Source organism: Chaetodon trifascialis, chromosome 10, assembly GCF_039877785.1.
Source record: "Chaetodon trifascialis isolate fChaTrf1 chromosome 10, fChaTrf1.hap1, whole genome shotgun sequence".
Lineage (NCBI taxonomy): Eukaryota > Metazoa > Chordata > Actinopteri > Chaetodontiformes > Chaetodontidae > Chaetodon > Chaetodon trifascialis.
The window spans coordinates 28,728,295-28,741,562 of record NC_092065.1 but is presented as its reverse complement, the minus strand read 5'-3'; the positions used below and the strand labels follow the sequence as shown (position 1 = coordinate 28,741,562).

Genomic DNA, 13,268 nt, shown 5'->3' with positions numbered 1-13,268 from the left:
AGCAGCTCCTCCCGAAGCTACGAGGCTTCTTCATGCAGGGGGGAGGTGAACGTGAAGGGGGGAGGAGGGGGGAGGAGGAGGGGAGGAGGAGGAGGAGGAGGGGGGGAGGAGGGGGGGAGGAGGAGAGGAGGAGGGGAGGAGGAGGAGGAGGGGAGGAGGAGGAGAGGAGGAGAGGAGGAGGAGAGGAGGAGGGGAGGAGGAGGAGAGGAGGAGAGGAGGAGGAGAGGAGGAGGGGAGGAGGAGGAGGAGGAGGAGAGGAGGAGGGGGAGGAGGGGAGGAGGAGGGGAGGGGGGGGGGAGGAGGAGGAGAGGAGGAGGGGGAGGAGGGGAGGAGGAGGAGAGGAGGGGAGGAGGGGGGGGGGGGTCTGGATCTCAGACATCCGTCAGTCTGACACCTCCATGTCTGACGTTTGGAGGCCAGAGGCAGCAGCTGTGTCTGTGATGGGCTCTGATTGGCTGTGATTGGCCGCGATGGACTCTGATTGGCCGTGATGCGGCCTGTCAGACAGTGCAGAGGTCAGCAGAGAGCAAACATGTTTGGAAAATTCACGTTTGACAGACGTGAAATCAGGCAGAACGCCTCGACAGCAGGAAGCGTCACGGTGTGTCCTCTCAGTCTTTGAGTCCGGAGACGGCGTGAACACCTGAGGGAGGTTCAGTGCAGTTTAGTCCACCAATGAATGTCTGTCCTGGACACAAACGTTCAAGACAAACGCCTGCACTGGTGTCCAGGTGTCCAGGTGTCCAGGTGTCCAGGTGTCCAGGTGTCCAGGTGAAGTGTGGGACCTTTGTGGAGTCTCTGGTGCTTCAGAGTTCAGATTGAGTCTCCAGGTTTAAGCTTTAGTGACAGTTTAAGTTCAGCTTCACCTCAGAGGTTCAACACTGTCTGTGATTGGTCGGACACTCGAGGTCATGTGTCAACAATCACTGAAGACATATCTGAGGACAGCTGAGTCAATGAGGAAGACGTCTTCTTCTTCTTCTTCTTGGTTTCTTGCGTAGTTTCTCCATCGATGTGTTCACTGACCCACAGACAGGTGGACCGCTGTCTGTCTGTGAAGTCCTCGTCCCCGGTTACCCACAGACCTCTGCAGGGCACAGACAGGCCGTCCAACGTGTCTCTGCTATAGCTGACAGAAGACAGAGATCTGCAGACGCTGTCCTTCACCACACAGCAGAGGGACGTCTGTGACTGAAGCAGCTCTGGACAACGTCTCAGCTGTGAGCGGATGCTGCTGGAGTTCAGGACGCAGAGACGAAGCTGCTCCGCTTCAGAGGACGTCCACGAGAGACGGAGGAGGGCCGGACAGGGTGGTGCTGCTCCGATAGAGACCCTCAGGGCTGTCTAAGACTTCACAAGACAAAGAGACGGAGATGGAGGGGGTGGAGGAGGCTGCCTCCCCCCAGGGCACAGAGAGCGAGACGCCCTGAGTGTCCATGAAGAGGTGACAGACACCACACTGAGAGGACGGAGACACCAAGGTCTCTTTGTTCTTAAATGTCCTGTGTCTGTCTAAAAATACAAAAACCAAATGAACCAAAGACAAAACAATGAGACGGAAAGAAGAAACCCGCCGTTGTTTGTCCACATTAATGTCTCTGTGTGGATTAAACCGACTGGAAGGACACCATGTCCAATAATGGACATTAGACACTTACCTGTGCTTCAGATTTGATTATAATTCAGCTTTCTTACACTTCTCATGTGACGTCACAGAGAACCAAACTGACCCTGAGTCAGTTTACATCCAGCTGAACGTACAGCGGTCACCAGCACGAGACACCAGCACCTGTTCCTACCTGTCCAGTGTGATGAGCAGGAGACACCCTCTGTCTGTCCACACGCTGGAAACTGAGACTACGTTCAACAAACATCTCGCTTCGGTCTGAACACATTTAAAAACACACTCACGCTCTTTGTTCCCACGTCAGCGAACACGACCAGCTCAGGTGTTCTCACCTGAGAACCTCAGCTTCCTGACACCTCACCTGTAGTGTCCTGCTGCTGCCACTAGATGGAAGTGAAGAGTGATGTTTAATGTGAACATGTTTAATTCATGTTCAAACAGTGAGGGCTAACTGCTAACTGCTAACAGCTCAGTGTGTGTGCATCACAGCTGATTGATCTTCCTCCTCCATTAAAAGTCATCACATTCATCCGCCGCTGAAAATAGTCCCTACAGATGCTCCACGTCCTGTTTGTGAAACATGAGTCAGTGTAAAGTAACAGAGGTCACCAGCAGCTCAGACCACATCGTGTGAACACAAACTGGTTTCTTACAGCACTGGTGGATCAGACTGGGACTGGGAGCTGGCTGTACCTAATAAACTGGACACTGAGCGTGATCGGAGCTCCAGCTGAAGCTCTGTGAGCAGAATAGAGGAATAAGGAAATAAAATGACTGACTGACCATCAACGATTCCTTATGTTAGCTCTGAAAAGCATCGATTAAACAAAGTTTTAATTGATTATTGATTCTTAAATTGGTCCATTGATTAGCTCAGCTGCCAAAAACCAGCTGTGTTGTTTGTATTGAGGATTTTTTCAGTTCAGATCTGAAGTGTTGCCAAACAGACGACAGCGTCATGAACAAGAGTGTCACATGTTTATTAATCGTCACAGCAACGTTTTTAACAACCAGCAGCCGCGAAGCTTCAGGTGAGACGGCAGTGTTAAGGCTTCGAGGTCGAAGGAGGACAGACGTCTGTCTCTGAGTCCTCTGTCAGTCTGAAGGACGCTGACGTCGTCACACTTTGTTCAAACTCGTTATCTGAGCGATTATGGAGAGAAAAGGATTCAACACACCAAACACCTGCGTCCACGTTCAGCTTTCACCTGTGATCCTCACCTGTCTGTCTGTCCGCTCACCTGTCTGTCCTCTCACCTGTCTGTCCACTCACCTGTCTGTCCGCTCACCTGTCTGTCCTCTCACCTGTCTGTCTGTCTGTCCACTCACCTGTCTGTCCGCTCACCTGTCTGTCCTCTCACCTGTCTGTCCGCTCACCTGTCTGTCTGCTCACCTGTCTGTCTGTCTGTCCACTCACCTGTCTGTCCTCTCACCTGTCTGTCTGTCTGTCTGTCTGTCTGTCTGTCTGTCTGTCTGTCTGTCCACTCACCTGTCTGTCTGTCTGTCTGTCTGTCTGTCTGTCTGTCTGTCTGTCCACTCACCTGTCTGTCCTCTCACCTGTCTGTCTGTCTGTCTGTCTGTCTGTCTGTCTGTCTGTCCACTTACCTGTCTGTCCTCTCACCTGTCTGTCTGTCTGTCTGTCTGTCTGTCTGTCTGTCTGCTCACCTGTCTGTCTGCTCACCTGTGTGTTTGAATGCAGACGCAGTTTCAGACAAACTTCACAGAAGTCGTTAAACTGCAGTGAAACAAAAGGCAGAGAGATAAAGTTTGATTGGTTTCAGTCGACCAATCAGGTCACCTCCTTCTCGCTCTGACCAGGCCACGCCTTCAGCAGCGTTCCCGATGGTCCTTCTGACACCTGCGGAACGACAACCTGTCCACCAGTTTGGACAGGGGATGACGTTTCTGTCCCAGCTGAAGCTTCAGCGAGCAAACGTTCAAACACTGATCGTTCGTCAGGACGAGGACTCAACCAATCACTCGTATCCTGACTTGTTCTCACACAGGTGAGACTCGGTCACGTGATGTCAGGTAGAAACTCAGAGTGGTGTTCAGGTGTTAATGTCACCTGATCTCTGACGAGTCGATAACTGCAAACTGAAAACAGCTTAAAAAACAAACAAACGTTGAACGACAGCCACCATGTTCCTGTCACAGCAGCTGCATTGTGGGTAAACGAGTCAGCAGCCTGTGTTAAAACAGGTTCAGGTGTTTCAGCAGCTGCAGTGGATTATGGGCTGCAGCCTCATTCTGAGTGTTTGAGCACCTGAAAGAAAAACAGGAACATGGACACATGAAGGCGGTTTGAAGCCGCCCCCCTTCGGACACCCCCCCTCAGTGCAGGTCTTTGAAGGGTTTGGGGTAGCTGAACATCAGATAATCCATGTAGTAGAAGTCGAAGGCCCTCTGCCTCTCTGTGGAGTTCAGCTGGGCGAAGTATCTCTGAGTGATCCTGGAGGAAGTCCTCTCTGCCAGCGGGTTCCTGTCCTTGAAGTCGGGGAAGGTCAGGTTCTTCGGCGCTCCCACGCTCTGCAGCAGGAAGTTGGCTTCTTCCTCCAGGCTTTCAAACTTCCCGATGAAGTTGTACCTGAGGAGGCAGGGGTTGCACAGCTGGCTGACGGGCTCCCAATGGATGTCCATCCCCACCGGCCGCCGCACGTCCAGCAGGTACTGGACGAACTCCCTGAAGGTGACGCCTGCGCCGGTGCGCAGGGCGGAGCGCGTGGCGTTGGCGCGGTACCTGGAGATGATCGGCCGGCCGAACACGGGGTGGTAGTACGAGTTCGGACTCTCAAACTTGTCCCGGAACGCAGACACCAGGCGCTCAAAGGGCTCCCTGACGAACAGCACTTTGGTGTAGGAGCGGAGTCTCTCTGCGATGCCGGCGCGGTCGTAGCTCTCCAGCCGCCGCAGGTGGTTGGCGTAATGCGCGGCATCGTGAGGAATGTCTCGCGTGGACGTGGCGCTGCCGCCCAACACCATCAGCACCCGCTTCCAGTTGGAGCAGCCGGCTTTGGGCACTTCACAGTACAGCAGCCTGGACCGGTCCTCCACGTAAACCCGGGACACCTGCCGCTGAGAGACGCGCTGCTCGGTGACGCTCGGCTGGTACTTGGCGCAGACGTCGGCCAGCAGGCGGCGCCGTGACTCCTGCGTCCTCGCCAGCTGCTGCTGCTGCTCCTCCTCTCCGCCAGCAGGAGCGCTGGAAGCTGCAAAGCTGCTCTTGAGAAGAAGCTTCCTGTGGCGTTTGGTGACCGGCTGCTTGGACCCGACCGCGTCCTCCAGCGTCAGCGGGGACGAGTCAGACGAGACGGATGGAGACCAGACTTTAAACTTCACCGCAGCAGCGACGTCTTCGGTGTGATCTGCAGCCGCCGTGCCGTCCGTCACCAGATCCTACGACGACGACAGAAACAGAATCAGACCGAATCAAAAGTAAAAAACACCTTCAGTGAAGACGAAGAGGAAAACTGCTGATGAATCATGTCCTCAAACTGTCCTTTCTGTCCACGGTATGATAATACTGTCTTTTACATAACACACACACACACACACACACACACACACACACACACACACACACACACACACACACACACGCACACACACACACAAACACACACACTAAGTTTGAATCACAGTCTGTCATATTGATGTTTTCTTCCTCCTTCAATAAACGTCCTGAGTGTCCTGGACGTGAACTCGTCTGTCTGTGTGTCTCAGCATTGTGTATTTTTAACCATGCACTCCTGCATGTCGTCCTACATGTGTCCTCCTGTATGTTGTCCTCCTGTATGTTGTCCTACATGTGTCCTCCTGCATGTCGTCCTACATGTGTCTTCCTGTGTGTTGTGCTGCACGTGTGGTCGTGCTCTGACTGTCCAGCAGGTGTCACTGTGTCTCTGTGTCCCGCAGTGGACGGCAGCGTGTCACAGGCTGTGTTGGAGCAGCTGATGTTGCAGAGCTGCAGCTTGGCTCACCTTCTCGACGGGCCACCTGGGAGCCACCAGCACGTTCACGCCTGGAAGGAAACACAAAGACAAGAGAGACGACACATGAGACCATTTGTGAGAGCTGCTAAAACAGAGCAGGGCTGATCTGGAGTCAGCGTGACGTGTTCGATAACATCTGGAAAGGAGACGACAGTCACATCAAATGTCTGCAGGTATTTAGAAAAGTGGCTTCTTTCAAATTCACTAGAACACAAACGAAAGACACAAACAGAACCATCATCAGCAGGAAGTCCACAGACATTATTAATCGATCCAGCATGAAACATGTTCAGGCTGCACGCCGGGCGAGGAGACTGGGTCTCGTTTGCTTTCATCACCTGATAACTGACCTGGAAACCGGCAGAGCCAGAGGCCAGGTGAGAACCAGGAGGACGAGCAGAAGACGGAGCGTCTGTAAGTCCAGCGTGTCTTCACGTGTTAAAGAACATGAGACGTCTGATGGCTGCGTGTTCACGACTCTGAGGTGCAGTCATTAATGAGTCAGTGCACGGCGCCTGGCGGCTTCGTGCCAGCTGGTCAGACGCTGGGTAACGTTCACCTTTCCTGACCTCAGGTTTCACTCAGGTGCGTCTTCTTGTCTTCACTCCAGTAATAACAGTCTTTTTAACGTCCGTCCATCAGTGTGTTTGTTCAGCTTCAAACATTTTCATCTGTTTTCAAAAGTGAATAAAAACAGACCGGAAATATCCCAGCTGTCCTCAAACTAATCCTTCATCAACTAAATCAGTCTGAGTCTGTCTTCAGCTGGACTTTCCTGCTCGTCCGTAAATCTGAAAAAAGACTCGGTGAAGTCGAGCGAACGCTCTGACAGGAAACGTGAAATATTCTGGAGACGCGGCGGCCTGAAGGCTGCAGGAGCGACGCTGTGCATCAGAGATGGAGCTGAGTGTGTGTGTGTGTGTGTGTGTGTGTGTGTGTGAGTGTGTGTGCAGACTCACCTGTGCACACTGGATTCACAGCTGACTCTCATCAGCTTTAATTATTATTAATTATTTCATTATTGATCAAAGGTGAAACAATTCGTCAATGAATCAATTGATCAAAAATAATCACAAACTGTTTTAATAAGTGATTCATCGTTTTAAAGAAAAATACCAAAACTTTCTGTGAAATTTCCTCCAAAGTCGTCAAAGATTTTCTTTTTCTCCGTCTCTGCTCGTTTGGACAAACTTTGGACGTCGATCAATCAAAGGCTTTTGATTTTTCTGGAACATGTGACACAAATGAGAAGAAGAAAATACAAAAGTTTCATCTGCAGACGAAGTTTTAATTCACCTGAACGACTTCAGAAGGTGGTCAGGACACAAATTAACAGGCATGAATCCAAAGTTCTGACATGTAATTACACAGCCAGTCAACCTCTCCCACTCGTTTCTAATTAACTGGGAATCAGAGCTGATGAGTTTTCTGTGACTTTGTGACTACAGGTACATGAACCCGCTCAGGGCTGCGCTCAACCTGCTGACATCACTTCCTGTTACAGAGACTGAACACTTGATTGGCTCAGCTGAGTCCTCCATTGGTCACGGAGTTCCACAGGGTTCTGTGCTCGGATCGATTCTCTTCACACTTGATGTTTCCTTTAAGAAACGTTATCAGGAAACAGACACTTTCATTGCTATGCAGATGATATTCTGCTCTATTTATCAATGAAGCCAGATGAAACCAGTCAGCTAACTAAACGTCAAGCGTGTCTTCAGGACATGAAGACCTGGATGACCTGCAGCCTTCTGTTACTAAACTCAGACAAAGCTGGAGTTACAGTGCTGATGGTCGTGACCTCCAGCACCGCTGGAAGGATTCTGGGACTTATCTTTGATCAGGTCACGTCTTTTAACTCCCACGAAAAACAAATTTCAAGGACGGCCTTTTTCCACCTTCGTAACACTGTAAAATCAGACATCCTGTCAAAACTACCCAGAAAAACTAGTCGACACGTCTGTGACTTCCAGGCTGGACGACCGCAGCTTCTCACGATCAGGCAGCCACAGACTCTGCAGCTGAACGCCATGATTCACCGCACGAGATCAAACCGTCAACCGCTGCGCCCGCCGCCGTATGTCTGCCGGGCTGCTCTGAAGCCTGAACCCGCCATTATTTTGAAAGAACCCTCCTTCCTGTGATGTGTGTGTGTCTCTGAACAGATTCGACAGGCAGACAAAGCAAAGCACACACTGTTGACAGCACTCAACAGGAGGCAAACGATGCTCGAAATAACTCTGGCAGCATCACTGAATCTTAAATAGGAAACACACACACACGCGCGCGCGCACACACACACAGACACTTATACTCCTATACTTGTGAGGACCCTCATTGACACAGTGCATTCCCAGGCCCCGTCCTCAAACCTCCACAACTAAATGCCAAACCTAAACCTTTAGACCAAGTCTGACCCTTCAAACTGTCCTCTGATGTTGTGAGGACCGGCCGAAATGTCCTCAGTCTGCAGAAATGTCCTCAGTCTGCAGAAATGTCCTCAGTCTGTTGGTTAAAAAACTTGTTGCATGTACACACACACACATGGACACACCAGATGGCCTCTCAGCAGCTTCCTGACACTGAGGGTTGGCGGCGTCCTGCTCGTCCTGCTGGTTACTCATTACCCAGACTGCACCTCTCTGTCAGACTCACACAACACAAAGCAAACACGCAGCTAATCCGGAGCCTCAAACCTCCATGTGGCCGCTTCCTGTGCCGCGCAAACACAAAGACGACAGCTCCTCAAGCTCGTCCAGAGATCTGTGAGGCTCTGATTCTGTGTCTGTTCACATCTGATGGATATCTGCTGAAATCAATACCTGATCAATTAATCTGATCTGATAATATCTAATGAAACACAGCAGAAGACTCTCTGTCCTCACAGTGGAGTCAGTCTTATGATGGATTATGACCAACTTTAGTTGACATACAACTGCTCAAACAATGAATTTTAATGATCATCTGATCTTAGAGGCGTCTGTCAAACGTTGGTGTCTGACATGAAAAGAGTTTTTGTTTATTAAAAACAGAGTTCAAACCAACAAACGACGAAGCTAAACGCAGAACAGGAAACAGTCAGAGGAACGACGACCGTCGATCATCAGTTTCATCTGCGGGTTCAGAGCCGTACGGAAGCCCCACAGGGTCACATGACAGTGACGATGCAATAAGAACCTAACATTAACGTGACATCGATGATTCATCATCTTATTATTTTTGTTCATCAGATCTTTGATCAGGTGGATCCGTGTGTGCGTGAATGCTTTTTGACCACATCTTTTCACACCTTCTGTCTCCTCGAACAACAACACACCTTTCTCCAAAGGCTGCAGTGAGCCAGGAGCATGGAACACACACACACACACACACACACACACACACACACACACACACACACACACACACACACACACACACTCTCATTATGCAGAAACACCCTGATGATTGATGACACACAATGTTTTTATTGTATTCAAATTATTTTCTTTCAGCAAAAGAAAAACAAAAGCAGGTTTTTCTTTTGGAAGTCACAACTTTAACCTGAGCAGCAACATCGAAGAGGAGGGGGACACAACAACAGACGGACAACAGACCAACTACAGACAGACAACCGACGGACAACAGACGGACAACAGACAGACAACAGACGGACAACAGACAGACAACAGACGGACAACAGACGGACAACAGACAGACAACAGACGGACAACAGACGGACAACAGACAGACAACAGACCAACTACAGACGGACAACAGACAGACAACAGACGGACAACAGACAGACAACAGACGGACAACAGACAGAAAAAAGACCAACTACAGACGGACAACAGACGGACAACAGACAGTCAACAGACAGACAACAGACCAACAACAGGCCGACAACAGACGGACAACAGACAGACAACTAACAGCTAAGCTAAGCTAAGCTAAGTTACGCTAAGCAGCTGCTGGAGTAGCTTCATATTTAGAGAAGAGACATGAGAGTGGAATCAATGTGAACATCTTTCAGAGAAGAAGAAGAAGAAGAAGAAAAAGAAGAAGAGGCATATCAGAGTGTGTGTGTGTGTGTGTGTGTGTGTTAAAGACAGTTAATGTGTTATTTGTTTTATTGGTTTTTGACCTGTGGTTGTTTACTCTTCCTCTGACCTCCTCCTCCTAAATCAAGTCTGAAATGTGACTTCACACTGTTTAGTGTGTGTGTGTGTGTGTGTGTGTGTGTGTGTGTGTGTGTGTGTGTGTGTGTGTGTGTGTGTGTGTGTGTGTGTGTGTGTGTGAGTGTGAGAGAGAGAGTCTTCATCAAACACTGACCTACACGGAGGTCGTCCACCATCGATTAGATGCCAGATCCTGCTGCTGATGGACTGAACGCAGACAGCAGCCAAGTCAAGCTGACACACTGTGTGTGTGTGTGTGTGTGTGTGTGTGTGTGTGTGTGTGTGTGTCTCACTGATGTAAACGTGTGCATCCACGTCGCTGTGATGCTCTTAATTCTTCCTCACAGTATCACACTGACTGCTGTCAAAGTGTCACAGCTGAAGCTTTGTGACGTTGAACCTTTCAATCTTGTTTACGCTCGCGCGACGCCTCGCGCGACGCCTCGCGTGACGCCTCGTGGCGTGGTCCGCCGCAGACGCACAGGTGTTTATGCTACGCTAAGAGGCAAAGGGACCACCAATGAAAACTAGCCTTTCAGCTAACTCCTGTTTTCACTGTTACAACTTTTCTATTCAGCAAACTGAGAAAAAAAACCATCAAAAACAACTTTGAACTCGTCCATCTTGAAAAGCTCAGCGTGTCTCGTGGGTTTCGACCACTCGCTGCCACGACTTGCAAAGCCTACGCGCTCGCCGTAAGCACCGTGGTGGTGCGAGGCCACGAGCATGCGGACCTGAAACCCTCCGGCCACGATTCCACCTGGTCGTGTTAAAGCGCAGAACCACACACGGCGTGACGGTGAGGATCTGACCCCCAGTGACGCCGCCGCTTCAGAAGCTCTTCTGCTGTGAAATCTGAGGAGGCGCCGCAGAGCAGCGACCATTTGTCCAAAACAACAATGGCGGCTCCTAGAGAGGTTAGCATGGATGCTTCTGTAGCATCAGTGATGTCACAGCTGGAGAGTGTTTCTTCACTAAAAGGAGGACTGAAGCTTTGTGTTTGCCTAAAGCAGGATTTGAACTCACAACCTTTGCATTACTAACTCCCTTGTTAACACCTTGAGCTATCAGGGTCTTGAGCTGCATCTGTAGCATCAGTTATATCAGAACTTCTAGATGGTGACAGACAGACGCTTCATCCAATCACCTGCTCTTTTCCAAACTCGACGTGGATGAAATCCACCGGTTAGATTCTGACGTAGAAAATGTTTTCTGGACAGAGAAAACTGAAGATGTGTTTGCCTAAAAGAGGATTTGAACTCACAACCTTTGCATTACTAACGCTCTTGTCAACACCTTGAGCTATCAGGTTCTTGAGGTGCACCTGCTCATCACATATCAGAACCAACACCTGGTCTGAGGCTCCGTCACTCCACGCTGTCATGGTTTTGTTCTGCAGGCCGACAGTTTGAACTGGACTCGTTTGTCCGTGTGGACGGGGTCCGAGGACAGTCGGGTTTCTGCAGAGTCCTCCTTCAGTTTGAGGTCTTTCTCTCTCCGGTTGTTCGGTTCTACCAGCGCTGAAGGTGGTCCAGTGGTCACAGACGCTGGGCCAACAACGTGGAGACGTGGGATCGAACCTCGGGTGGAGCACAGGTATGCGACACAGTGTGAATGTGTGTGTGGATGTGTGTGTGTGTGTGTGTGTGTGTAAATTTGAATCTGTACTTCGCCGCCACGACTCGCTTGCGTACGCTTCGCTCAATACGGGAATTTGCGTCATGGACAATTTGCATCACAGACAGATTTCAGGACATCGTCAACCTTCAGAGGAACGAACACCAGGTAAGTGAAAAGCTAGCTAGCTTCACGAGCCAGCTAGCTTTTCCTTCACTGGCACACCAATGCTAACATGTTAGCAGCTATTCTGATGAGTTGTTAATCGTTTACGTCATTTTTTGTCCTGCTGCAGGCAGACAGGGACCATCGCAGACAGACGCATCATGAGCTGCAGGGATGCGTCTCGTCTCTGATGTCTGTCCCTGGTCTCGCCTGATCAGCTATTATCGATACAGATCATGAAAATAAAGGTTTTGTTGTGATGTTGCTGCTAATGGACCGCCGCGGCGGCCTGAAGTGAGCGTTCTTTACTCGTAGACCTGACCTGCCTTTTGGTTTGTGGGTGTCTTGACAAACTCACTGGTTTGAACAGACGTGATGACGTCTTTCCACCTGCAAATCACCAAAACTGCAGTCTGCTCCGAGCTGTATATGTATACCTCCACTCTGTGTGTGTGTATATGTGTGTGTGTGTGTGTGTGTGTGTGTGTGTGTATGTGTATGTCTGTGTGTGTATATATGTGTGTGTGTGTGTGTGCTGTCTCCGTGGACATCAGTCTGGTTGTCTCTCTGCTGCTGCAGACTTCAGTCCTCTGATTGTTTCTCTGCAGAGGAAGCCCCCCCCCCCCCGGGTCTCAGAGACATTTTTACACCACCACAGATGGTGCTGGGGTGGGGGTGCGTGGGTCAGGAGGTGGGAGGGCTGCGGGAGCAGTTGGTGATACATCATGGTCATTCCTCCAGTCTGAGCTCAGAGCCTGGTCCAGGTCCTGGACCGCTTCGTCTGCAGTGATTCATCAGTTTGCAGAGAAAGTGAAGCTCGAAGCGTTTCGGCTCATACTGCAGCTTCAGACCTTCACCTCAGGTGGTCACCGACGTGTTGTGAAGACTCGACGTTTGTTTGTTGTGTTTGTTGAAGCAGAAGGAAATAGATGATTGTTTACTGTTACTGTTCAGTACTGCGAAGACCAGAAGGCAGGACGTCCCAAACGAGCTGGGAAACGATAAAAAGCTTTTGTTATTGTGGCTAAATCAATAAAAAAGGCAAAACATAACATGCCACCATGTTTGGACCAAAGGTCATCGTTAGCGCTGATGACCCTGTTTAACGTGTCTGGATCTTCTTCTGCTTTTTGCAGCTGCATTCAAATGAACTCAAATCACGTGTGAATTTATTCTCATTAACTGGACTCGAACTGGTCGAATCAGTGTTGCAGCTCCAGCTTTCTCCCTGGTGTCAATTCTGACAGGCTGGTGGACTCACAGCAGCACCGGCTGGACGGAAGCTCACCCTGACGCTCCTCCGCAGCACAGACGTCCTCCGCAGCACAGACGTCCTCTGCAGCACAGGCGTCCTCCGCAGCACAGATGTCCTCCGCAGCACAGACGTCCTCCGCAGCACAGACGTCCTCCGCAGCACAGACGTCCTCCGCAGCACAGATGTCCTCCGCAGCACAGACGTCCTCCGCAGCACAGACGTCCTCTGCAGCACAGACGTCCTCTGCAGCACAGGCGTCCTCCGCAGCACAGGCGTCCTCCGCAGCACAGACATCCTCCACAGCACAGATGTCCTCCGCAGCACAGACGTCCTCCGCAGCATAGACGTCCTCCACAGCACAGACGTCCTCCGCAGCACAGACGTCCTCCTCCTCAGATATTTTCTTTGTGCTGCTGCAGAGCTCCTCCAGCTCACAGAGCTGCTAACTTTAG

General features: G+C 50.5%; 1 protein-coding gene across 1 annotated transcript in view; it reads right to left on the bottom strand.

Annotated features, from left to right (window-relative positions):
- Nucleotides 1-2,570: 2,570 nt before the first annotated feature.
- The window catches only part of LOC139337502 (carbohydrate sulfotransferase 8-like), a 39,966-nt gene continuing 29,268 nt past the window's right edge, over nt 2,571-13,268 (bottom strand). The window contains exons 3-4 of the mRNA XM_070972110.1: nt 5,608-5,648; nt 2,571-5,023 (exon numbers count right to left, since the gene is read on the bottom strand). Coding sequence (XP_070828211.1) covers nt 3,962-5,023; nt 5,608-5,648 — 1,103 coding nt within the window. The 3' untranslated portion in view covers nt 2,571-3,961. The remainder of the gene's footprint in view (nt 5,024-5,607; nt 5,649-13,268) is intronic.